Below are 26070 nucleotides of genomic sequence, written 5' to 3'. Positions count from 1 at the left end.
CATTAGTTTATCGGATTTCTTTTTAAAACTGGTATAAAAGCAGCCATTTCATTTTTGGAATGCTTAATCTTTTGTTCAATTAAAGCATAAACGTATTTGATATTAGGATATAGAAGTTTCTATAGAAAGAGCAGCGTAATCAATTTCTAGCAGGAATGCGTAAAACATCCAACCACTGTTTATTCCAAAGCAAAATAGAGTCAATCCAAGATAAATGCAAATGTTTCATTTTGCGTGAAATTATCTTTAAATAAACGTTGAAAAGCTTATTTAAAGTTTCCATTAACGAAATAATTTCGTAATATTTATGCAAAACGACACAGATCTTAATGCGCTTGCGCGACAGCTTACACAAGTTGGATCACTTGGTTTACTCAAGCTTGTAATTTCTAGTTTTCATATAGTACTGATTATAATATGCATACCATTATTTATTCGTGAGCGAAAGCAGCCCATGATTAAGCACAGATCATGGACAATTAATATACTGGGATGTGTGACAACAACAACATGTATAGCTGTAGATGCTGTATCTGCTATGCCCAACTGGCTATCTTATGAAAATCGCCGAATTGGGCTTGTAATTCAAAGCCTCTGTTGTAAGTATACATTTTAAACTCTAACTGCGTTTAGAACACCAATAATGCTTTTTCTACATGCAGATAGTCTAGTTACAAGTCTTGACTTTCAATTGAGCAATAATAGTCGATTATTAACGCGATGCCCATTGAATTTGTAGATATCACTCCATTGTGTTGTTTTTTGCCTACATACCTACGACATTATTTTCTCCTCCAATTACCTGTTCTTCAAACAAAGCTCTTGGACTATGATACAATGGTGGATCCTGAAAAGTACAAGATTCACTCTCGTGCATTAATTCAAACAAAGTTTTTATCAAGTGAACTTGGAGCTTGGACGTTCTTTTTAATCAACAGTATTCCTTGTTTTATTATTCTGCTATATTTTTTATCCATCACGAATTTGGACAAAATGGCGCTTGGACTACCAAACCCAACAGATGCGTCGACTACATATATCGGTTTGGCACAACTCGTTGTTTCTGGAGGTATATTTAAAATCCCATTCTCTATTCAAATATTCATACTGTTTTCCAACCATCAATATGTCAAATGATGGCTTTGCTTACGATTGTCTAACATTATGATAACTTATCTGGTTCCGCAATCATCAAGTGTTTCTTCTTTCATATGGTCCTAGATCACCAAAAGATAATTTTCAAATCATGACCCAATTCTACATCGTCACTGCTTTGGCAATAGGAGTTGTTTTGACCTCTTTGATAGGAATTGTATCGGGAAATTCAAATGTCATAAAAATATGTCATATATTTTCAGCAGTACTGGTATTTCTAACCGTCTCTGTCGACCTGATCATCCCCTTGCAGTTTTTGCTTACCAACAAGCGGTATAAACTAAGTCCAATTCGACTATCTACTGGAGCTCTAAAGAAACGCTCAGTCAAAAAGCCAGGTCATTCTATGCGTGTGCAAGTAAACCTAAGTCAAGAAAATGCACTCAGTAATGGTATTTCAAGTGGAGAAGGTGCAACATCTGAGGGATCTCGCTCAGTAAAAAGTCAATCTTCTTGCGCGGGGAAAGTTGCAAACTTTTCTGTGCCAAAGATTCTTGCTGATCCTATTCTCTATGATGCATTTTGTGTGTATCTTGCCCGTGAGTTTTCTATGGAAAGTCTGCTTTTTATTGAAGCGGTAAGGTGGTACAAGAAACAGATTACAGCGTCTCCAACAAGAGACAATATTATTGCACTTTCTGAAAAGATTCACAACGAGTTTATTGCTCCAAACTCTGTGAATGAGGTCAATCTGCCTAAAAAGGATGTCATGAGACTCGATAGAGAGCTACAGTCTATTCTTGAAGGAGAATCTTCCCTGGCAAGCACCTTGGCTGTGTATGATCAAGCCGCAGCACACATTGAGCAAATGTTGACATTGAACCACTTGCGAAAATTCGTAGCAAGCTCCATATTTCGTGAAGCGACGGAAGCAAAGTAGGATATGGTTTAAAAAGTATAATAATGTCCGATACCTGTTTCTTGAAAAACTGCAATATAGCAGAATTGTTCAAGATTTAGCGTTTGTTCATTTTGATGGTTGAAATTGCCACCTAATTATTGTAGATTTAGTAAAATGTATTGAAATAAACGAGAGCGATACGTATACGCATCTAATGATACGAGTCCTATATATTCCGCTAGCTTGAAAGATTGAGTTGTGGAGTCTGATTCCAGTTTACTATCAGGGTCATTTAGCCCTGGTGATATAAAGGGTATGGGGGTGGAGATAAATGGAGATTGTCCCATCATCAACATCAGTGCATACCATGTGCTTAGGTGGCACATAAATTTTACTCGACCACTTTTGTGTGGTTGGATTTGTTATTGTTTGGTGCTTTCTTGATGATGCTCTTGGTAAACATCGATATATTATTGATTTGAATGGCATGAGCATCTGTCGCTCGTATCTCGTGTACCACGGTGACAATCTGACTTGTTGGCATGGTCCGTTGCTGATCCTTTCGATTGAATACAGTGCAACACTCCTCGTTTGATCTTGTTTTGACACGAGGGTTTTGACAGTCCACCCATACAGTCTGCGCCAACCTGAAACAATCGCAGTGCTACGAACGGATGATCCACACTTTTGAGATGCTGCAACAACAGTCTAGTTGTTGTCTGAATGCTTTCAAAGCATGGCGAAATCGAGCTGAAGTGTAAATAAATATTTTCATCCCCTTTGTTTTCAGCCTCAATGCTTATATCCCTTGGTTGTGTTTTGATGGTATAGTAAGTGCGGCGAACTTCTTTTTCAACTGCTAAACTATTGACAAGATGTGCACAGTAGTGCTTGCAAATCATTCTGGAGGCACTTGGATACTTGGTGTCATTCAATGATATAACCGCCCTTGCAGTCTTTTATTTTGGCATCCTTCAATCTTGCATATTTAATACTGTTCCCATATCTTTACATCATCTCGCGGCAGTCTCCATACTATACATATTTGGCTACTTGACTACTACTGCCACCATCAAGTAAACCCAACCATAAAGAATTGACTAATTGTTCATAAGTACATGGAGCGCTTAATTTTACAAAATGCAACGCTGTTGAATATGGCTGTTCGCAGCATGGGTCGTACAAATGAATATGGTCCGCTAAAAGTATTCTTTGCGATTGCTCAAACGCTACTCATTGTCGTGTGCTCACCCATAATCATTCATGAACGAGATCAGCCTATGGTGAAGTATCGCTCATGGACGATTAACTTGGCTGCATGTCTTGCGATTACCATTCGCTCAATCATAGATGCTTGTACATCAATGGATGGGTGGGTGGATTATGAAACATTGCCCTTTACCTTTTGGCTCAAAAATATTTGTCGTAAGTTGATGATTTTAACTTTACATTTCACTTGCAACCTGATGGATTGAAAGATCTGTTCTATTGGTTGTGTAATTGATTCAAGCTAGTCTTGTACCTTCTTTAATGTATATGAATGGTTCACTGATCAACTTTTACCATTATTTTGTGTTTGCGATCGGGTGGCTTACATCTTGACTGTCTACATAAACTCAACAGTCACTATTACGGTATGCTCATATGGCCCCATATACCTGCGACATTACTATCTCCTCAGACTGCCTGTGTTGCAGACTCAACTGTTCAACTATGAAACAATGGTGGATCCAGAAAAATACAAGAAACTTTCAAGGTCGCTGGTTCGCACAAAGTTTTTGTCTAGCGAGGCTGGTGCATGGATGTTCTTTGCAATCAACTTTATCCCGCTGATGGGGATTGGCATATACTATCTCTTGAATGCTAATTTTGATGAGATGGCCATTGGCATTCCTAACCCGGCCGATCTTTATATGGTCAAAATGTGTGTTAGTGTAATCTTTATATCATCACGTAAGTATACTTTTTGGCTAATCAGTGGATCAATGGGTTATTCCATCGAGATTGCTAACAATAATATCCAATCAACTCGAGTATACAGTTTTTGTCATTTGGTACGGAGCAGGAGCACCAAAAGAAAACTTTCATATTATGAAACAGTTTTACGTTGTCACCGTATCGTCCCTCATTACGGCCACTGTTCTCCTGATAGGTGTTACATCTGGAGATCTTCACACCAATCGTCTATGTTTTGCAATAGCCTTTGTAATGACTTTTTTGACTCTTTCTGTCGACATCCTAATGCCTCTTCAATACCTTGTTACAAACCAACGCTACAACACTGTTGTACTGTCATCCAGCAAAAAATCCAAAGCTCATAAACGCAAATACATGGGTATTCATGCTCATAAAATGGCTGGCAGCAACGGTGTAATTTTGAGCAGCGAAACTAACGTGAATGACTATTCCTCAACTGGAAGCGATTCATCGAGCAAGATTAGCACCCAAACTTCAAAAAAAAGCGGCACATACACTATCCCCAAGATTATCGACAGTCCTCCACTGCGTGACGCATTTTGTCAATATCTGGCGCGCGAGTTCTCCTTGGAGAATTTGCTGTTTCTTGAAACTGTTCGATTATACAAAGAAAAGGTGCGACAAGTTCCAACAATAGCCAACGTCAAGCAGATCTCAGATAAAATCATGACCGAGTTTATTGCTCCCAATTCTGTAAATGAGGTCAATCTTCCCAAAAAAGATGTCAATAAGCTTACTGCTGCCCTGCATACTGCATTGGGCAATGCGTTGAATGTAGAGCTGGCACTGACCGTGTTTGATGATGCGGCTAGGCATATTGAGGAGATGCTTGCCTTGAATCATTTAAGGAAGTTTCAAGCCAGCCCTCTATTTGAAAATATTGTATCAGTATAATAAAGCCGGTGTAGACCAAGAACATTTTGCTTGAAAGGATAGCGGTTTCTTTACTAATCAACATTAGCGCTAGAAAAAGTAATGTGCTGTTTTTACTGTTCAAAAGTAACTTTCTATCAGCTTGTCATTGTCAATTATTTCAAGCATCCATTATATAATGCATATAGGGTCAAACTATGGTTTAAGCTGAGGCTATCCATTTTTCCTCATTTCGTGGACATGCATTGTACAATAGCCAGATTCACTACAGTCTAGATATTTGGTTTGCTGTCAATCAAACTGTACAGACTCTTGAATATCGCTGATACGCTCGCGTTCTAGTCCAAAAACCAATGATCGCATGTCTCAGGAATGCAACTGTTGTTCCATGCCAATCACCACGACAGGAACCAATAAGCTTTGTCAAGGAGTTCAAAAGACATCCATCATTTCATGAGACTGAATGTTTGTTAGACACTCTTACTAATGTTTCATTTACTTGGATACGACAGTAAATGTTGATGGATTTGACTTTTCACCGAATGCCTATAAACAAGCATGACTTAACGATGAGTAGCATTAGTTCAGGGTAGTCTTGACAGATTGTCACACTAGAGCCAATTTCAAAGTATTTAGTGGATGGCTTTAAACTGACAGAGCTGCCCATATGCAATGGATGCATGTTTCTGAAGTGTATAAAAGGAATATCCCATATTAAAAGTCGGACATAGTTGAGAAAATACACTTGCCAAGTCATTCGAATTGCATTGTCCTAGCACTGGTTCAACGTCGACATTTTATATCTGTCAGCTTTTTGGACTGTAATAGCAATTCTAGAGTGCACCAAAAGTGTATGGGACAATCTGAGGTCTGATGTGCTCAATCTCAGCAATCGAGGTTTATCCAAAGCAATGACTTGTTGGACCGATACTGATTTTACCACTTGCACTATCAACAGTATATAACACCAGGGGTTATTTACAAATGTGAAAAAATGACATCAGTAGCCAGTACTATTTATCATGTATGCAAGTGGTATCGATCGACCTATTTTAGATTAGCAAACACACTGACATCGTATGGATTTAGAAAGGTGAGGGTAATTAGTTTAGGATTTGTTGCTGGTGAAGAAGCTTGAGATCATTCAAGTCTTGGTTACATGGCACCGTATCGTATATCTACATGTCATACAGCGGTCCCAGATATAAGACTAAGCCATACTGGCCTTGATAAAACACGATTGGGTTGTTGACCCTAATTTTGTCATGGATATAATTCAACAGATATCTACGGTACTATTGGTGCTACTTTTAATGTTTGATAAGCATCCACACTAAAAGCCAATGTTTTTATATGGGTACCAGTTTTGATAATGGCTCGAGCCCAATCTCCAAACTTCAAGTTGATTGGACCAAGTTTTCCAAGAACAAAACTTGAACATCAAACAACCCCTCATTGCTACATATTAGCTTCCGCACATAACATGCAAGATAGTAGTCGAGAAAAAACATTCCAACAAGCGCAAGATCATGGTTGACCAAATTGGCCGTTTTTTTAAACCCCTCAAAGGTGCTGAAACCCCTCTGCCATCCCATTTAAGCCTGGTGTTTTTTTAAATGCTAGTATGGCATTTTTACTCAAATACCAAGCTGATTCGCAGTTGCAAACCGACTATTTCATTATAGCTCTAAACTGACAGTACTAAGCAAACCTGATCTGTGATTGCATACAATCTATCAACCTAAAGTTTAACTGATTGGCTACTTGAATATAAATTAACATGAACGAAACCCGAATAGCCGAGCTTGCAGACAAAATCACGCATACTCGGCAACATGGCCCAATCAAGGTACTCATGTCTGCCCTGTTAACGGTATTGGTAATCGGAACCATTCCATTATTCATTCGAGAACGAAAAAACTCCATGGTCAAGCACCGTTCATGGACACTTAACATTGTAGTATCCATTGCAGTCACCATATCGCTATGGATGGATGCATGTCTATCAATGCCTGGTTGGACCACCAGTAGTACACGGCCTGTGGTATTTATTGTTCGAGCACTATCGAGTAAGTCTTGGGCAGTGTCATTGCAAATACTTTGGAAACAAGGATGGGGTTGAAATGATTAGTTTCCATTGTCTTTGCTAGAAATATGCCATCATTGAAACAACACTTGTACCGTTGCTAATTCAACTTTTCAATCTAGTAATCACCACCCTCTGTGGATACATGCCCACTTATCTGAGGCATTATTTTCTACTATGCCTGCCAAAAATACAAACCAAACTTCTTGACAATGATGTCATGTTTGATCCTGAAAAGTACAAGGCGTTATCTGCACAACTTTATCGCACAAGACTCTTATCAAGCGAAACAGGAGCATGGATCTTCTTTCTTATCAATTTCATTCCATATTTTGGGGCTCTTGTTTACTGTATGATCATTACTGATTTCAAAAAGACGGCGCTAAATATCCCTACCCCAACAGTTTTATGCACAACATATGGGTCATTGATCATTACTTTAATTTCAACAGGTAAATTGCATGCCTTTTAAACTTCTGAATGCCGTCGCGGCTAGACAGAAACGTATTTGAATCAAGCAGTCTTGTTGATTTAACTGAAATAACTCTGAATTTGATATAGTATTTGTTTTATGGTATGGGCCGAGGTCCCAAAAAGACAACTTCTTTATCATGAAACAGTTTTATATCGTCACCGTCCTCACGATAGGAGGTGCAGTGTTTTCGATTGTAACCATGTTTCTGAAGGATCCGTACATTATAAATATCTGCCTTACTACTGCGTCATTTTTAATGTTTACGACGTTGGTGGTTGATCAGACCATGCCTCTCCACTATCTTGGAATCAAGCGAAAGGACTACATGATTAGGCCTCGTACTTTCAGTATTTCCACCAAAAAAGTTGCCAAGAGTACCAAAAAGCTACATAGGGAGTATTCAATTAAAAATAACGAAACCCCAAATAGTGGATGCTTGAACGGAGCGAATGACGCAAATTCCACGGACAACCATAGCTCTAGTACATCTAGTAACTCTACCAAGAGAGGTGTATTAAATCTGGATCACATTCTTGCCGATGCGGCTTTGCGAGATGCGTTCTGTATCTACATGGCTCGTGAATTTTCAATGGAAAATGTACTTTTTATCGAGACAATCAAGGGATATAAAAGTCAAATTACAAAAAACCCAACAAAGTCCAACACCCGAAAGCTCTTTGAAAAAATCAAGTCCGAGTTCATTGCATCAAATTCGGTCAATGAAATCAATCTTCCGACAAAAATTGCAAAGAAGCTATTCGATGATTCCGACAAAATTTTCAAAAGTGGAGACGATTGCTGCAGTAACTTTGATGTCGCCGCTGCAACAAACTTGTTTGACGATGCTGTTGTTCATATTGAGCTAATGCTGGCTCAAGATCACATTCGCAAATTCCAAGTCACATCTGTCTATAGTGATGCTACTGCCTCGTAATATTATAAATAATGCTTGGCCATGCTGCAGGGTGATTATTACTTATTCTCAGTATATCATGCATTTTACACAAGTCCTTGTTGCTTTGCTATTCTTTTTTATATCAAAATCCAAAATCCAAAATTCATTATCAAGTATCAAAATAAAGCAACATCCAAGTGATATTTCAATATTGATAAATGTCAAATTCACAGCCGTATTCACGTAAAATGAATCTCTATTTGCAGTGATTTTCCTTTGCTTTGGAATAAACAAGGTTTGAATATTTGTTGTACTTTCCCATTACAAATGGTTGCTTTTTCAATTTACAATCTGATTCAATAAACACAACATCCATCATATGATGCACACAATTAAACTATAGTTTGAATTTCTCTTCTCATTTGGCATAGCCATAAATTGTATGATTGACAAGTTTGAATAGATTCATTCACTACAGTCTAGATATTTGGTCTGCTGTCAATCAAACTGTACAGACTCTTGAATATCGCTGATACGCTCGCGTTCTAGTCCAAAAACCAATGATCGCATGTCTCAGGAATGCAACTGTTGTTCCATGCCAATCACCACGATAGGAACCAATAAGCTTTGTCAAGGAGCTCAAAAGACATCCATCATTTCATGAGACTGAGTGTTAGAACTCTTACTAATGTTTCATTTATGTAGATACCACAGTAAATGCTGATGGATTTGACTTTTCACCAGTCAATTATTGTTGGTGCTATTGCAGCTGGTTTGAAAAACTATCAAACCTATGTCTTGCATACTTTTAAACAATAAACTGCTATGGCTTTTTGTTTATTCATTCTGAATGCCGAGACTTTACAACTAACGCACTGCAATAGAACCAGCTGCGGTAGCTTAATACACAATTCGCTTAGACCGCTTATAGGGGTGCAGTTGTTGACCATTATGAGTTGGACAGACTTTGACCATGACAGCCAATATTAATGACTCGTACTCGTACATTAGAAAAACTGCTTGCTATTTGAATTTGATCTCAACAACTACTGCTGTTGTCAGTCAATCAGCTATCATGACAAATAAAATGAGGCCAACCATCACGCATTGGTGTGCCTTTTTGGGTACGAATAACACCAAGCAAATCAACCACAATAGAATGGCACTTTAGATGGCGCTGTTGTGCCAGCTTAAACAATAGTTTAAAAGAAGCACTTGGTTCTTTTTGCTTGAATCGATATTTCTGCATATACTTTCTACGAAATTGTGTATTCGTCCATTATATTGTTGTAAATCTATTTGAAAGCCAAGTATTGTTATTAGTTGTTTATAGGTACACTATGGCTATTCTACCCTCCAATTCTACCTCATCTCCGCTATCATCAAGAAGATTGTCTACTTCGTTCATGAATGCGTTAAACCATGGCATTCGATCGTCATCATCTGATTCTACTGCAGTCAACTCTCCAGCAAATTCACCGCCTTCTCGTCGCTCTACTCGTCTTTTACAAAACTCCTCACTTGCCGGTCTTACTTCGCTTAAGCGATCATTTTCTTTAAAGACAGGCCATGAGCCATCCAGGAGTCAAAGTACAGACACTATAGATGGCAGCAATAACATCGGCTCTAAAAGCTTCAATTTTAATCATTCAACTCGGCTTGTACTGCGGTCTAATAAACGCGTAGGCGCAGTGACAGATGCGCTGAAACACACCTCGTTTCTTGCCAGTCTTCCCAACGAGCTGCTTCTAGTTGCATTTGAATTTTGTTCCACCGCATCACTGTTAAATGCAAGACTTTCCACAAGCAGGTTTTGCGCACTAGCCAACGTTGTCCTGTCGCATAGATTCAAGAACCCTGTAATGTTGCTTGCACTCACAAGTGATACTTTGGCTTCTACACATCGCTCATTACTGGCGATAAAACGCCCTCAAATTATACACTATAACCAATTTCTTGCTTCCTCATCTACAACAGAAATCACTGAAGTGGCTTGGTATGCGTCGCCACCAGCAGAACTTCAAACGGTTTGCGAGTGTCTATGTATTTTGCGCGGAGTAGTTCCTCCTCCAGCAGATAATGAAATAGCATTTGGACCTGGCCGGGTTCGTGCACCTTGGTCTGTCCTTCGTCGCATCATGTCGCGCTACGATTTCAAGACATGGCTTGTGAATCTCAAAGACAATTACACTTCAATTTCAATTACGGATATTCGTCGTGTTGAAGACATTATTCGCATGGATGCACTCATTACCTATGAGCGATTGCGAGAAGTTTCTATGGCTGGATACAGATTGCTTATTATTGTTGCTGCTGTATTGCAGTCTGGGATTATCAATGGAGAAATTGAAGCAAGTCAAAAAGAGCTACAGATTTTTGAGCGCAAATACGAACTTACTCGCAAGTTTTTGGCTGCTGTGAATGGTAAACATCTGCTTCCCACATTACCGTCAGGAAACTATACTAGCAAAAAAATACAACTGGCTTGATCTATTTTTAAAAACATTATTGGTAATTTCATTAAAGCGGTTTATTCAAACCTGACATTTGAATGTTAGTTCAAGCATATCTATTGCAACAATAAAAACAGCTGTTTCGTTTGATGTAAAGCGATTGAATGATATTGGCCAAAAGAATGAGCTAAAACCACGTGATAATGAAAGTTGTTTGCTCAAGTTTTGAATTGAAACCTTGACATACGGACAGATGTTGGAACGATTGATCACGCTGAACACTGGCCATTCCTGCGCCATATTCTCTGCTGATGGCAGGTATGTGGCCTGCTGTTATCACTCTTTGTTTTAAAAATGCACCATTGGATCCAATGGCGGACGATTCACCGACTTTGAATTGAAATCTGTTGTCCGACTTTCTATATCTGAAATACGTCCAACTGTATTGCCATTTAATCTCGATTATTATTGCATCGATTTACTGATTATATTATTTTTATAATTCCAGTAAAATTATCACTGCTGGAGCTGACCATTTGGTCAAGATTTATTCAACAAACCTTGTCCGAAGTGGAAACGAAACTCCACTTAAACTGAACGATACACATACACAGCCAATCACTGCGTTGGCTACACATGCAAGTATATCGTATGGCTCTTTGCATTTATATGCTATTGTGATTGACATTTGCGCTCAGTCAATCACCTCGATCCAAACGATTCAGAACTTATTCGTGCTGTTGAACACATATCTTTATAGGGATCCATGCTTGCTACAGGCTGCAAGGACCAGCATGTCCGACTCTTTGATTTGGACTGCATGTCATTAAAATCTGTTATTTACAGATCCACTTTGGATATCACTCACCTGGCATTTAGTCCAAATGGAAAATGGATTTCAATTGGCACAGAGTAAGCTTATCATGTTGGTTCAAATGTTAAATCTGGATGGACTACATGTGCATGGTAAAATCTAACCCTGACCGCCTTGTTCTCTCATTTTAACATTGTTTTAGCGATGGCGAAGTGAAACTAATATGCATTAAAGACACCACTCGAACAATCGCATTAGAGGGCCATTCAAATACAATCAAGTTTGTTGCGTTCCATCCCAAAGACAATATTGTCGTTTCTTCCAGTACAGATGGGACTCTTCGTATCTGGAGACTCAACTATGCCAAAAACGCAGCACATGACAATAAAGTGTCTAAAATACCTTCAGACATGGTTGATTCAGCCGAGTCTGTCAAAGTGATGCGCGATTTGATTAGCAGACCAACTGCAGGTATCAATGATTTGGGTTATATTACCTGGCATCCTTCTGGATCTCATTTTGCCACTCGTGGCCGTCGTCAAGGTAAGCTTATTGTATGAAGCCAGCCGCTAGAAATTAAATTAATATGCGATTTCTTGACATCATGTCTTGGTATATCATTTGAATATGGATCTTGCAGAGGTGGTAGTGGTTCAAAACGGAACTTGGAATATCATGTACAAGCTCATCACTCCAGACGTGGGTTTATTTTGACTTTGAACTAAACTAATAGCACTGTTTATACAATATGCTTGGCATTATTTGCTAATTATTACTATTATAAACCCATTGATTTTAGCCTGCATCTGTGTTGCAATACTCACCCAATGGTATGTATCTACTGACTGTTGGTGTCAAGGAGCATTTTTGCATTTGGCGTCCAGAGGTAGATCGCGAGGTTCCAATCACCAAGTAGAGTGTATTTATTTTGATACAATATGCCTGTTTAACTGAATTCAACCTTGACAGCAACTTTTAACCTTAAACTTGATGTTTTAGTGAGAAATTCGCTATTCCAGCAACTGGTGCAACATGGCATCCAAGATCTAACGAATTACTGACGGTAGATGTACTTGACTGGTTTTGATTCTTGGTAAATACAATCTAACATTTATCTCCCCAGATTGACAGCATATACAATATCGGGTATATAGAAAAGGCGATTCCAGCAGAACTTCCTCATCCAGTTACCGGCCAAGAAAAAAAAATAGTCAAGCAGTTGCAAAAAACTGATTTTGAGCAGTCCAAGAGTAAGCTTGATCAACTGTTTGCCGAACTTGAGGCAGAAGATGAGCCAATCTCAAAACCAAACAGACTGGCGAGCAAAAACACATTTTCAGGCAAGCTATAATGCTTTGCAACATTCATAACTTTTGACTCTAATCAAAACACCACTATGCTATATATATTGTTTAGCAGATCGACGCAACAATACCACAGATTCTAACATGGCTACTTATAATAATTATGCTGATAATGAGGAAATTGATGAGGAAGAATACGAAGAAATGTGTGATTTTGTTGTGGATGATGACGGTGCCGGCTATTTGGAAGACTTGAAGCGACCTTCTGATGCTCTTCGATATAAGGAGCGTAGTCGTGCTACAGCACTATCTGAACTCCAATTAGGTACACCCGACATTTTATTTTAAACCAATTATACACCCGAAATTTCAAAAGATCCATCATGATTTCATGATTTTGCATTTTTAACGTTTTCTGCATATAGGGGGGCTGTCTTGCTATAATCAGCCTATATTGGGCTCAACCTTTTCCAACGAGATACAAGCTGCGTTTCAATCTGGATCTACCGCTGAGTTAAACAACAAGCGATACCTTGCATTTAATCTTATAGGCGTGGTATCTAGTCTTAAGAGTGATGTGCACTGGACAGTCAATGTGGAATTTCACGATAAATCTCAGCGACCGTTTCATTTTACTGATCATTATGGATATACTATGAGTGCGCTGAACGAATCTGGCGCTGTATTTGCTTGCCAGGCTACTTCTTCTACGCCCAGCACCATTTTTTTCAGGCCATTAGACAATTGGCCTTCCAAAGATGAATGGACTGTTCAACTTGCCATTAAAGAGTCTGCACTTGGTAAGTCAATGCTGATTTTTCAAATCTGAATATCAATCAAGGGGTACATTGCTAATCAAAAGCACAACTAATTTTAGCCGTGGCGCTAACCAAGATGGGAATTGTTGTGGCAACGGATCTGGGCTATCTTCGTTATTTTTCGTATGGTGGCTCACAGATTGGTATTCAATCACTTGCTGGTCCAATCTTGACTATGGCTGGCCATGCAAAATACTTGTTTATCGCCTACCATTCCAGCGGAGCCTTTCATGGTAAGCGCTCCTTTAGAGTATTTTTTATAAATGGATTTGAACTATACCATGTTGTAGTGATCATAACTATTGATTTTGTTTGAACAACAGGAAATCAAAGCGTGTCGTTCATTCTCATGGATGCAGAGAAACGAAAAACTATCCATCGAGACAATCTTCCAATATCGCCTGCTTCTACTTTGGAGTGGGTTGGGTTTTCTGATACAATGGTACACATGAGATTTATATTGCTCATAGTACTAATGACTAAATACTTTAGTAGTTACATTGCTAATTCACTCAACTGCCATTCCTAATCATGATAAAATTAGATTCCGCTTACGTATGATACAAAAGGCATTTTGCGTGGTATGTTTTTGCATCAAGATGCCTCGTGGGTACCTCTACTTGATACCGATGTCGTTCGTGGCACAAAACAAGATCATTATTGGGCTCTCGGTGTTGTTGGGAGCCAGTTTATGTGCATTATTTGCAAGGTACGTTGGATTGAATTATGTGGATAGAATTGAATACTATTAGTAGCCGACTTTCTCAGTTTTGTACCAAAATAATTGTTAGAATGACAAGACTCCTCAGTTTCCAAAACCAATCATTAACGAGTTGCCGCTTCAAGTACCTTTTTGTCAATTTAATCTGACAAGCACACAAATGGAAGAATCGTAAGTCGATAGTATGTATTGGTTTTTTGAACATGAATCTGGTAATGATTACGCTGGTTGATATTGGGCACAACTGATACCGATTTTGACATGATCAAATTTAGATTCTTTCAACAAAAATTGTTTTTGAGACACAAAATAGCAGAAAATTCAATGAATATGGATGAATTTTCTGATAATGACAGCCATGATACAGACATGTTCCTACATGAAAATCTTGCCTTGGACAAAACGGTGTTGAAGCTTATTCATGGAGCTTGTACCGCCGAGCGTTCTCAACGTGCGCTTGACTTATGCTCTATGTTGCATTCAACAAAATCCTTGGAGGGAGCAACCAAGCTGGCTATTCATCTTCATCTACCGAATCTTGCATCTCGAATTAATTCAATCAAAGAGGCATGTCAAACATATTAGATTGGGATACATACTGGCACTTGATATATAATATTGACATGTACGTTCAAAAACTGACGCTGTTTCTACTTTTGTATACAGGCAAGATACTTGGCGGAAAAGCAGCGCAAAGCTGCAAACGAGCGTCGGCATCTCTATAATCATCCCACAAATCCTGCAGTTGTACGTGATTTTGAATATGGCGGTCAGCATGCTGATAGAATTTCTGAACTAGGTATGGTTGAAAGCCTAACTTCTCAGAAAAATGTGCGCAACTTTCAAGTAGATGGTCAGACCAAAGCACCACATATAACTGAGAATAAAAACAGCACTGCATATGATCAAGCTGAAGTAAATAGCGTCGAAATTCAAGGTAAATCTTTGAAAATACAGCACTGTTTATTCAAGAAACTATGTTGTATCAATGATACTAGATTTTAATTATTTAACCTATATTTTTGGCGAATAGATGAGTCGAATTCGCACAAAGCAGTGGTTACAAAACTACCCGTTGCAAATACCAAAAAGACACGCAATCCATTTGCAATACCAGCAAATTCTGCCGCTGTTTCTGTAAACAACGCAGTTGATGGTGGGAAACCACTACTACCTGATATTGTTAACGGAATGAAACTATTTGAAGTAATCTCTAACGCAGTCACATTGAAGAACCAGCAAGGTAAACTAAGTAGTGATACTTGCATTGCATTTTGATGGCGATTTTGAATTGATTTGCTGAAACTAATTACTTCAATTTTAGATGCTGACAAGACCAAAAGATCTACCACTGAGCTAGCACCGGTTAAACGAAAGCAAACCACTTTATTAGGCATGATCCCCAAACCATCAGCTGATAATACTGAAATGGAGTCTAAACCAAAAAAGCCGCGCAATGAGATAAATCATCAGCCGACTGTTCAGGGATCAAGTTCTGTTGTTCAAGAGCCGGTCACTCTTGATCAATTTACCACTAGAACGGCCTTGAATGATCAACCTGCTTTTACTAAACCACCTCTTAATGCATCCAAGTATACTGGCGATTATTTGAGCGAGAGTGACAATGCTGAAGAAAAGGAGAATATGGATTGCAGTTTTGCTGTTGAGAATTTGGAATATTCCCGGGTGGATAAGGGTAAAGCACCAGCTGATCCGTCAATGAGCCTCAAGGGATTTATTTTTCAAAAATAAACTTTTGATTTTATGAAAAGTGGAATTTACGTTGTGTGAATCCAGCCAAATTGTATCAAGCCATTGACTTGCTGGACATATTCTGTGGGCAACCACTTGTCGAAATCTACTTTACGCGACAGAATCAAAACCATAATATCTTCAAACATGAGTACAGTCGACTTGCCAAGTATGGTCAACGAACCGGAAGTACCAGAAACAAAACAGGCTGTCAAACTAAAAAAGAAGACCAAAAAGGTTAAGAAGTCTAAAGCATCAAAACTCCCGCGAGACATGGTCACAAACGACAAGGGCGAACTTGTGACGACTAAAGAATACACGCTCGAAAAAGTGTTCGTCTAGTATCTGTATAATATTTTAATATTGTCAATGTCTCATTTGAACTAAGAATTCAGTCTTGTTGAATGAGACGTATTCCTTCAGATTGCTGATTCATGATGTTTTTCATGTATATTTAAACTGCCAATTTCAAACACATTTGCCAATGTGAATTATCAAATTAAACTAAATTTCAATCGACATGACAGACTGGAGGCAACAGCAAAATCACTCAAGCAAACACAAGAGCGAATGATGAGTCTGTAGGTTGAATAAAATTCTGCAAAGCACTGTATATCCCACTGAAGCAAAATCAAATGTTTTTTTTACTCACTATATATAACCTATCTCCATTTCAACAAAACAGAGTCCAGACCAACGAACTGTTGAATGAAACATGCCAGCAACAAGAAAAGGATGCTGTAAGAGGCTCAAATATTTTATACAAATTAAACATTTGAATCTTGTGCGTCATCTGTAAAGTACTAATTTACTGATACATTTAGCTCGAGGTCATTGCTGCTTTACATCAAGAATGTGAATCTAAAAATAAATTATACAAAGATCTTCAAGACCAGATGGCTGAACAAGAAAGACAATTTAAAATTGCTCGTGATGCAGTTATCGAAGAAAGCAGTCGCAATACAGCAGGTACGACACATTTCTTTACCTTGCCAAAGGCGTATTAAACAAAAACACAAATTTTGAATTGCCTGCAAAACTGACATTTGTAATTTTGACTATTTTGGCAGAAATCAATGGGATACTAAGTGAAAAGGAAGCTGCATTTAAAATTATGCAACAAGAATTCTCTGTTATCAAGGATTTCAGAGTAAATTAAAAGCAACTTTCAGCATACAATCGACTTAACTGTAGTAATCTAACCCTGCATCAACTGATCAACAATTTAGAAAAAACGAATGGATTTGATGCAAAATTTGGATGAGCAAAAGCACGAACTGGATGATACCGAGAAACGACACAAGGAGATTATTATACGATTAGAACGAAAGTTTTTTGAAGAAAAAATCAGACTTCAAAAAGAAGCTAGCCGAAAAATATCCGAGCTTGCAACCAAAGCACACAAGGTAAGTAATACCATCTATTTTCACATGCACGATCCATTGTTTAATTCATAGCCAATAAAGCTTAATTGATTGACCAAATCATAATTGGTGAATTTTATTGCAAAACAGGAAGCAGTGCTCAACTTGAACGAAACAACAAAGGAAGTATACAAAGAAAACATTCGAATGGCAGAGGCATTGCAATACCATGTACAGGAAGGTGAGGAACTAAGCAAAGCAAATATTGAACTTACTCAAGCAAATCGTCAACTATCCGAAGAAAAGGATTTGCACAATGTAATAGTAAAAGAAAAGATTATAAAAGCCAAAACCCAAGAAAAAGAAGTATGATGAGTGGATTTCGAATCAGTAATGATGCGTATTTTGCTAAAACACTATTCAATGTGGTATCTTGGCTGAAACTAGATCAAAGACTTGAAATTAAAGATTGCTAGCATGGAGCATTCGCTTTCGCATGTTGTACGAGAATTTGAATATGAACGAACCATTATAGGAGATCTTGCGCGTCATGAACTAAATCAAGTTCGTGAAGTGGCAGATAAACTAAGAGCCAGTCTTGCTCGAAAAACACTAGAAATGAAACATATCAAGGTATTTAGCGCTGTCATTGAGTACTGGATTTGCAAAATGTTGAAGATATCAAAATTGCTTAATTGTTTTCAAATATATACATTTTGATTAGCGATTAGCACAGCATATTTTAAATCAGCGAACAGAACTAGAGCAGTTTTTCTTGGAAGCTTTGGAGATGGTTAAAAGTGAGATGAAAAAGGCACGAGAAAAGCAGCTCAAAGAAGCACAAATGGAATACGACAAGAGGATGAGAACGGTGAGTCTGTTGATTGGCATTATCAAATAGTGTAGAAAATAGTATTTTGCACTGTTTGAAATTGGCACTAATTGTTTTTCTGCAATCAAATAGATGTTCAAGGACAGGGCACCCATCCCCCCAGTTCAATCGTTCAGAATTCAAAACAAAAATCCACTAGACAAATTTCTAGCTGAAACACTGATCGATAAGGAAGACAAAGCTAAAAGTATAAGCAACAAGGCAAAAATCGACATCAAGGATCTTACATGGGAAGATAAGGAGCGTGTACTGCGGATCCTATTTGCCAAAATGAATGGCACGTCATTAGCAAAGGCTGCTGAGCGCTCATGTAATCAAATCAGTTCAGTCCGTCAGGGAAATAGGGATACAAATGGTTTTGTCCGAGAAATGGAATACAAGACCAATATTGATCATTTTGACATGGAAGTGCAAAGTAGCGTAGGCACTGAAACTATCGATGATACAGCACAGTCAAATTTCATTTTACCATCGAATCAGTTAGCTGAAAACGGTAATGATGAAGAGTTTAGCACCATTTCAATTTCACAAGCCGCATCTACCACACCATTTCAAACCTTTCCCGCGATACCAACGTAACTATCGCAGCTGTACCATGCAAAATGAAACACTAAATAAAAGTGTCGGTGTATAATAAATAGCCAATCCTATGAAATAATGGGCGTCAGTTTATTGATCAGAATTTTGACATGGACTTTTTAGTTTACTGATATTTTGTCGACATGTAACTATTGTTTTGTTGAACCAGAATGTAAATCTATCCGAGATTAAGCACAACAAAAGTAAGTTTTCTTGAAAACAGTCAATCTTGATATTTGGATTAAAATGGATGAATTGGGTGATTGTACAATGTGTGGATATGCAAAAGGCGAGAAAGAACACGCTTAAAACTATAGTTTAATTGTATCATACGATGAATATCGTGTTTATTGAAGAGTTAAGAATGTTTAAAGTCAATTTGTAATAGTAAGCAATGAATATTTAACCCAACATATGGTTTTTTAATCTTAAAACGATTGGCAATAGTTGTGTTTCAAGTAATCATAAATTCATAGCTGTCTCAAGATTCAAGTAAATAATAAAATATCAAAAATAGTGATTTTTATTGGTCCTAAACGTCAATCCAATGGATACATACATCAAGCTAGAGCATTTGTATTTTCTCCCTCGGCTATTAATACTTTGGGATGCTCCCACCGAGTCTCCTGTGTATTGATGTTAAAAAAGTATGGCATTCCATCACCGCGATCGACACAACGCCACATAGGGTAGCCTTCAACCAAGTTTAGTATCATTCCCTCTTCCTCCTCAATATCAAATGCCATTTGATTTCCATCTAAATCTGGGTTATGTGGTTCGGTTCCATTTGCAGATGTAACAGCGCAGTTCTCTACTATAGTATATCCATCAGGTAGTTTCCAGATAGACTTGTGTGTTTGAGTCGAACTGAATAAAATGCAACTATTAATACGCTTGCCATTGTATCTCATACTAAAAGTACAAGGCTTTGCAATCTACTTACAAATAGTAGATATGGCCAGTTGCAGCAAAAGCTCGTTTGTAGATTTCACCTCCGACTTCAACAATCTCTGGTTCACTCAACACAACAGCCTGGCATATTGAAATTCATGAGTTGGTTTAAATATACAGAGTAAAATTATTGCGCAATATTTTTATCAAAAGATCAAATGCTTACGTTTGGAGTTGGAGAACTCTATTGCCAATATTAAATGCATTTTCATAGTCATAACAGTTAGAAAATCAATCAATCCTTTTTAAAAACAATCAGTAACTTTGTATTACCATCCAATTTTCCATTAGACTTGCACGTGCGGCAGCTTGCTGTAGATTATACATTATTTTACGACCATGTTAGCTAGCAAGTATAGAAATCTAGTACAGTAGCTTAAAGTCTAAAACGCATTAATATTAAACTAACCTTTCGAAGCATTGATGATCCAGCTCCGATTGCTATAGTTCGTCCAATATTTCCTTTTCCTTTTTTTGCTGTTGCTCTGAATGTCAAGCCGCCGCTTTCGTTAAAACTGGGCTGTTTAAGCATATTGGAATTCATTGTGCTTCGTACTGCAGATCGGTGCTCTTCCGTGATATCTTTAAATGCAACCGTAAATGCATCTATCCATTTGAGGCGATCTTCGTCATTACTGGAAGCAAATACGATCGTATCCTTGTCGTCTGACGTGATTACACTAAGAGTCACAATATTGATCCCACGACTCTTGACGGTATCTTTATAAAATTTTCCAATAGTTTAAAAAACAGAATGTTTTATATACCCATATTATTAGTGTGCCAGGTATATAAGCATTAAAACTACCTTTAAACTCTTGTCGTGGTAAAAGCTCTGCCAAAGAATATCCAGATTCAAGCTCGTATTTTCCTGGGGATTTTTGACTTTTGCAAATGAGCAGCATATCTGTGAACAAAAGAACGTATCTTTCTTTAGTTTTCCCTCCAGCTAGTCGCAGAAGAGGTCCATCTTTGATATGCTTTTTGTCTGCAAACCCAAGCGGCTGAAAAGTACAAAATGAGTCTAAATGGCATTGCTACAAGACAATCTATTATTTTGACGCTGAGATGGATTCATTACTTACAATCGGAGACTCGATATTTGATTCCAAGTTTAATATACGCTGTTTTTCTTCAGCAGTTCGAGTTGCTTCGTTTACCAATGTAACTACAGCTTCAATTTTTTCAGCGGCTGCTCGCAAATTGGCTTGATCCACAGTATTTCCTGCTCGCTCTGTGTGTTTTTCTAATTCCTGCCAATTATAACAAGTATCATGTCAATCGGTTATTTTAATCAAATCACGCTGATAGCGATTAGACTATGTGGGCTTTACAAGTAGATACGTACTCTTAGCAGTAAAGGATACCTATTTTATAATTTAACCAACCCGTTCAATATATATGCGTTAGCATTATTTTTCAACCAAACCAAATCAAATCAAATCAAATCAAATCAAAAATATACATACTTGCAAATTCTTTGTACTGGTTTGATCTGTAAACATTTCCATATACAACCATACTATTAGTGTAGATCATATTAGCAGCATACTGTAATATTTGTTGAGTAGTATTTACCAAAAATGATTCTAAACTCAGTCCACGAACTTCTGGGTTGTTCATCCATTTCTATCAAAATAGTTTAAAAATGGAAAATTAGTATGACAGCAGAAATAGATTAGCACAGAATAATCAAGTTAGACATCAGGATTTACCTGCATCATCTCTTTCACTTCTGGTCGGCCTTGAAGGCTGTAAGCAAGCTTCATGGCAGCAGGATAATTTGCTGCATATATAGAGTACACTTTAAGAGCCTATGAAAAATAAAGATGCATTAGTCATTCGTATGCTTTAAGAGTCTATTCAATTTGATCAAAACTTGCATTGGCTGAATCAGCGATCACGTCACCTATTTGTGATTCAAATGTATAAAATATAAAGCTTGGTTATTAATCATTTCAAGTATTCATACATAGCATTGATACATTTGTAATATACCAATCTCCTGAACTATTGGATTAAGATCACGCCGCGCTTTAAGCTTTGCTAACAGTCCCTATAAATACAATGCATTTTATGCACAGCAGGCAATAATATAGTGAGAATACTGTTTCTGAAATCAAAATGGTCACCTATACATTTGTGATACCTGATTGGCCAATAAAAGCTGATCGATATTAGAAAACAATGCGGTACTGTCCTGTTCAGACACAATTTTGCTTTCTCTAAGCTGTGCTCTGTGAAACTACAATTCAATAGTTTAGATATGCATGGTTGATTAATTTAGGTGTTTGATAGTAGACTGCTTACATATATATGTAATACATCAATGAGAACTCACATTAATCATCGTCATTAAATCACGACAATAATCAGCTTCTGTTTCGATTAGTTCATAAAGAGCAGATAATCGCATAAGCTCTGGTTTAGGCAGATTTGCGTCAGTAACCTCTTTAGGAAGTTTGGCAAACATTTTAGGCGCTACTGGAGCCATACTGACGTGATTGGCAGCTGCCAATCCCGTTTTGGGAAATATACCCATATCAAGAAAAGCATCGCTTTCTTGACTATCAAGTGATGTGACTGCAACAGAAGCTCTAGTTTGTGGAGCAATTGATCCATGATTACTGTGACCTCCCGACTGTTCATGACGCTGGTGTGGCAAAATGACTTTTACAGTAGATTTCATATTTGCTATTCGATCCATTGTAGAAGGCGTGACTAAGCGACCAAGAATATCAATTCGGGTTGCATTTAAATCATGAAGATGAGTTTTGAGTAACTGGCAGCACTGATTGATATCAACCAATTGCTTTTCAAGACGAATGAATTGGGCTTTTGTGCTGATATTCAACTTTTCCTTGGTTTGTCCAGATTGTATCAAGATTTCTTGAATAGCGTAGCTCTGCTCAAAAACAATATGAATTGATGCACACAGTTCTGGGTTAATTGTAAATCATATAATGGCCACTCACTTGTAAAAGACCAAGAAAATAAGCTTAATCAAGGTAAACGCGATTTCTAATGTGTAGTCAACATGGACATACCAGTTTAGTTGTGCCTTCTAGACCATTTACAGCCACATTAGAGAGTGTAGATTCGGTACTTGATGTTTTTTCTATCAGTTCAGTGATATAAGTTGATAAATCAGCAAATGGATCCTGTGTATTAGTGGCAGCACTGCCTTGACTTGGTAGTGTGTTTGAAGAGAGCGAGGGCGTGGATACAATGAAATTGGACGGTGTTTCGCCAGTCGAATTCTGAATGTCTTGCTTTAGGATGGAATCGATGAATATTTCTTGCGTATTACTCGAATTGTGTTTGGATAATGGAATATATTGTGGTAGTATGCGAGGCTGAACCGGATCTATTGCGAATACGCTACCCGTTTCCAAGTCTGCCTTGTCTATCAGAGCCTGCGTAGGGGGTGGAATGCTCGAATTTGCAATATCTTCTGATATAGCAGCCATGATTGCCAAGTTACACGCGGATAAGATTTTTTTGTCGAAAAACCCTCTAAAAAGTTGAAATTAGCGAATATGCTTTTCCAAAGCGAGGGAACAATGTTTGAAAGAGTAGGCTGACTGTCAGTGCTAGATTTGCATGCAATTGAACAAATAAATACCTCTACTTTAAAATACTCATACTACTGCATCTCAATTAAAAAATTTGACTCATGGAATGAGATAATGCTGGTCTGCTTTTCAAATAAACTGAACTCGGCATTTCCAATCCTGTCATGACAGCTGGCGACAAAGGGTATGAAAATGGAGATATAGAATGAGAAATTTTCAGCAATCATCAGTATGCATCATGTGTTTGAAGACGATTTGCATAAAATTCATTCAACCACTCGTATTTCTTGATGATGTTTTTTGTAACATCAATGGATTGTTCATCTACTGATTTGAATGATAGGATTATTTATCGCTCGTGTCTTCTGTTCCACGACAATTGACTTTTCGGCAGGGCTAGTTTGTTAATCCATCAATTCAACAAGACAACTTTCTTGACTTGGTCTTGTTCTGACACGATCTTTGGCGTTTCACTTATAGAGTACACAATAAACTAAAGCAATCGTGCAAGGCTACAAATCAAAAACTCTGGTTAAGATGCAATAGCAACTTGTTTGATGCCATCAGGATACTCTCAAAACATGATGAAATCGGATTGAGACAACGACTTTATTCTGTGTTCTCATACTTTTTGTCGCCAACTTTATCTAAACAAGACTGTTGATGTCAAGCTTATTGGGCTGTCCAATCTGATGTAAAGCATAGGGTAACATGACCTATTTGACTCGATACAAACAGAGTCCCAGACCTGGAATACACATGAATTACACGTGGCGGTTGAATTTGTAAGTCGCTCAATGGCAGTCTACGGCATGCCTTGACCCCAGATATAATAGCATGGCAGTCCATTGACATGGACGTTGAATAATCCAACTCAACCCATTGTTTTCAACCTATTCACTTGTTTCTATTCATGATTGCCAATCCTTCTACTCTTTCTGCAGGTGTTTTACTTGCAGCCATTGCTAGTGTTGCTGCTCAACAAACCGGCGATGTTGGCAGTTCATGCGGCACTAATTTAGCCCCTTTGCCATGCATAACTGGAAATATATGCGCTCGTCCACCTGGTATCGACACTACTGTTGCAGGTATGTGTATACCTACTGGCTCTACAATCGCATCACTTGGTGGTCCGTGCGGTGGACTGATGCGTACTGCTCCCAGCTGCTTCTTTGGACAGATATGTAAATCCAAGGACATACCTGATGTTGGAGGTGTGTGTGTAGATGCAGCAACCGTTTCACCTGCTGCATCTACTGGTGCTCATAGCACTGCTACCATTGTCTCGCCTGGCAGTTCCTCCAGCGTTTCTCTACCTGGAAGCACTTCCAGTCCTGCTCCAGGAAGCAAGCCTGCATCCAGCAGTGTCATGTCTAGCCATGTTCAGCCATTGATGTTGATCGTTGCCTCGATCGTATTGGCTGCAAATGTCATTTTTTGATTATAGATGTTGTTGCAATCATGCCATGCATTTTGGTGTGATGGTTAAACCCCAGCAGCATTGTAATAAAGCAAGTCTATTTTTCACTTTGAATATGCTGGCATCAAAAGGCTATTTTGTATTCGAATCATTTTGCCATTAGTCTTGTTTTAGCATCTAAGCCGAATGTTTTTATATTTGGCTCATTGGTTGCAATTACAGTGTATTCATGTAAATGGAACTTTCATCTTGCAGTGATTTCTATTTCTTTGGAATAAACAATGGCTAGATATTTGTTATTCTACAGATTGACTACTTTAATAGACACAACATCTATTATGTAGCACAAGCTATAGTTTTAAACTGGGATTTCCCTCATTTGACATACACACTGTACAATCACCAGATTGATACATTGCAATCCAGATATTGGGTTTAAGTGTTTTCAACCAAACTCCATCTTGCTATACCCTAAAATCTCATGTATTTGCGCTTCAGTTGAAGATTGAACAAGTTTGGGATTGACTGGAGTTGAATTATGTTTATTACCAATAAATAAGCTGGTCGCATTTCATTGGATTGCTTGTGTTGCACGTGATTCTACTACAGATAAAAATCAAATAAGCCATATTCACGTAAAATGAAATATTTTTCTGTATTTATCTTGCAGACCTTCTTTATTCTGCTTCAAACTAAACAGGTATTCGTTGCGCTCTCCCACTACAAATTGACTTGGATACACTCTCAATTCTTCAAAACACAACGACCATCATATAATGCATACAAACTATGGCTTAAATTGATTATCTCTTTCTCCTTTTTTGGTAGTCATGCATTATACGATCACAAAGTTTGAAACAAAATTCATACATTACAATCCAGATATTGGGTTCGACTGTTGTGATATTATCAATACAACTCCATACAAACTCCACTTTACTGTATTCTAAATCCCATGTGCTTGCGTTTCAGTTGAAGAAAACAAGGATTGTATGTCTCGAGAATCCAACTATTGTCTTCATGTCAATCATCCAATATTTGGTTTGGATGGAAAAAGAGCTAAAGGTTGAGCAAGTCTAGAATTGACTGGAACTGTGATGTGAACATTCATTTAGCTGTTTTATA

General features: G+C 38.0%; 9 protein-coding genes across 9 annotated transcripts; 7 read left to right on the top strand and 2 right to left on the bottom strand.

Moving 5' to 3' along the window:
* Positions 1–307: 307 nt before the first annotated feature.
* Positions 308–2209, top strand: BATDEDRAFT_34005 (uncharacterized protein; the record flags this gene model as incomplete). The annotated part of the gene is made up of 3 exons (XM_006675656.1): positions 308–512; positions 740–1069; positions 1197–2209. The coding sequence occupies 3 exons, from the start codon at positions 308–310 to the stop codon at positions 2033–2035; spliced, it is 1374 nt and encodes a 457-aa protein (XP_006675719.1). The 3' UTR covers positions 2036–2209.
* Positions 2210–2466: 257 nt separating this feature from the next.
* Positions 2467–2898, bottom strand: BATDEDRAFT_21543 (uncharacterized protein; the record flags this gene model as incomplete). The annotated part of the gene is made up of 1 exon (XM_006675251.1): positions 2467–2898. The coding sequence occupies one exon, from the start codon at positions 2896–2898 to the stop codon at positions 2467–2469; it is 432 nt and encodes a 143-aa protein (XP_006675314.1).
* A 92-nt stretch (positions 2899–2990) lies between these two features.
* Positions 2991–3852, top strand: BATDEDRAFT_36401 (uncharacterized protein; the record flags this gene model as incomplete). Its single annotated transcript, XM_006675788.1, has 2 exons — positions 2991–3421; positions 3511–3852. Coding segments are annotated over exons 1-2 (417 nt in total), but the record flags the coding sequence as incomplete, so codon positions are not given.
* A 388-nt stretch (positions 3853–4240) lies between these two features.
* BATDEDRAFT_36400 (uncharacterized protein) lies at positions 4241–4884 on the top strand. Its single transcript, XM_006675787.1, has one exon. The coding sequence runs from the start codon at positions 4328–4330 to the stop codon at positions 4865–4867; it is 540 nt and encodes a 179-aa protein (XP_006675850.1). The 5' UTR covers positions 4241–4327; the 3' UTR covers positions 4868–4884.
* Positions 4885–6626: 1742 nt separating this feature from the next.
* BATDEDRAFT_85520 (uncharacterized protein) lies at positions 6627–8341 on the top strand (the record flags this gene model as incomplete). Its single annotated transcript, XM_006676223.1, has 3 exons — positions 6627–6915; positions 7055–7384; positions 7494–8341. The coding sequence occupies 3 exons, from the start codon at positions 6627–6629 to the stop codon at positions 8339–8341; spliced, it is 1467 nt and encodes a 488-aa protein (XP_006676286.1).
* Positions 8342–9554: 1213 nt separating this feature from the next.
* Positions 9555–10908, top strand: BATDEDRAFT_36399 (uncharacterized protein). The gene has a single exon (XM_006675786.1). It carries the CDS (start codon positions 9643–9645, stop codon positions 10789–10791), a length of 1149 nt encoding a protein of 382 aa, XP_006675849.1. The 5' UTR covers positions 9555–9642; the 3' UTR covers positions 10792–10908.
* Positions 10909–11008: 100 nt separating this feature from the next.
* BATDEDRAFT_84660 (chromatin-binding protein CTF4) lies at positions 11009–16187 on the top strand (the record flags this gene model as incomplete). The annotated part of the gene is made up of 18 exons (XM_006676222.1): positions 11009–11073; positions 11264–11432; positions 11516–11667; positions 11772–12112; positions 12210–12268; positions 12369–12481; positions 12569–12632; positions 12693–12819; positions 12986–13198; positions 13299–13673; positions 13751–13924; positions 14015–14133; positions 14236–14400; positions 14483–14583; positions 14688–14979; positions 15079–15349; positions 15446–15655; positions 15737–16187. 18 exons carry the CDS (start codon positions 11009–11011, stop codon positions 16162–16164), a joined length of 3438 nt encoding a protein of 1145 aa, XP_006676285.1. The 3' UTR covers positions 16165–16187.
* A 3372-nt stretch (positions 16188–19559) lies between these two features.
* Positions 19560–23420, bottom strand: BATDEDRAFT_85767 (uncharacterized protein; the record flags this gene model as incomplete). Its single annotated transcript, XM_006675927.1, has 12 exons — positions 19560–19866; positions 19943–20031; positions 20360–20670; positions 20759–20954; positions 21036–21203; positions 21299–21317; positions 21416–21579; positions 21666–21764; positions 21923–22006; positions 22100–22195; positions 22292–22855; positions 22998–23420. The coding sequence occupies 12 exons, from the start codon at positions 23418–23420 to the stop codon at positions 19560–19562; spliced, it is 2520 nt and encodes an 839-aa protein (XP_006675990.1).
* Positions 23421–24438: 1018 nt separating this feature from the next.
* On the top strand, positions 24439–24966 carry BATDEDRAFT_21536 (uncharacterized protein; the record flags this gene model as incomplete). The annotated part of the gene is made up of 1 exon (XM_006675250.1): positions 24439–24966. The coding sequence occupies one exon, from the start codon at positions 24439–24441 to the stop codon at positions 24964–24966; it is 528 nt and encodes a 175-aa protein (XP_006675313.1).
* Between the last annotated feature and the right edge of the window lie 1104 nt (positions 24967–26070).

The sequence above is a fragment of the Batrachochytrium dendrobatidis genome (genome assembly GCF_000203795.2).
Source record: "Batrachochytrium dendrobatidis JAM81 unplaced genomic scaffold BATDEscaffold_1, whole genome shotgun sequence".
NCBI classification, from domain to species: Eukaryota; Fungi; Chytridiomycota; class Chytridiomycetes; order Rhizophydiales; genus Batrachochytrium; species Batrachochytrium dendrobatidis.
The sequence above is the reverse complement of the archived record's forward strand: the minus strand, read 5'-3'. Positions and strand labels throughout refer to the sequence as shown.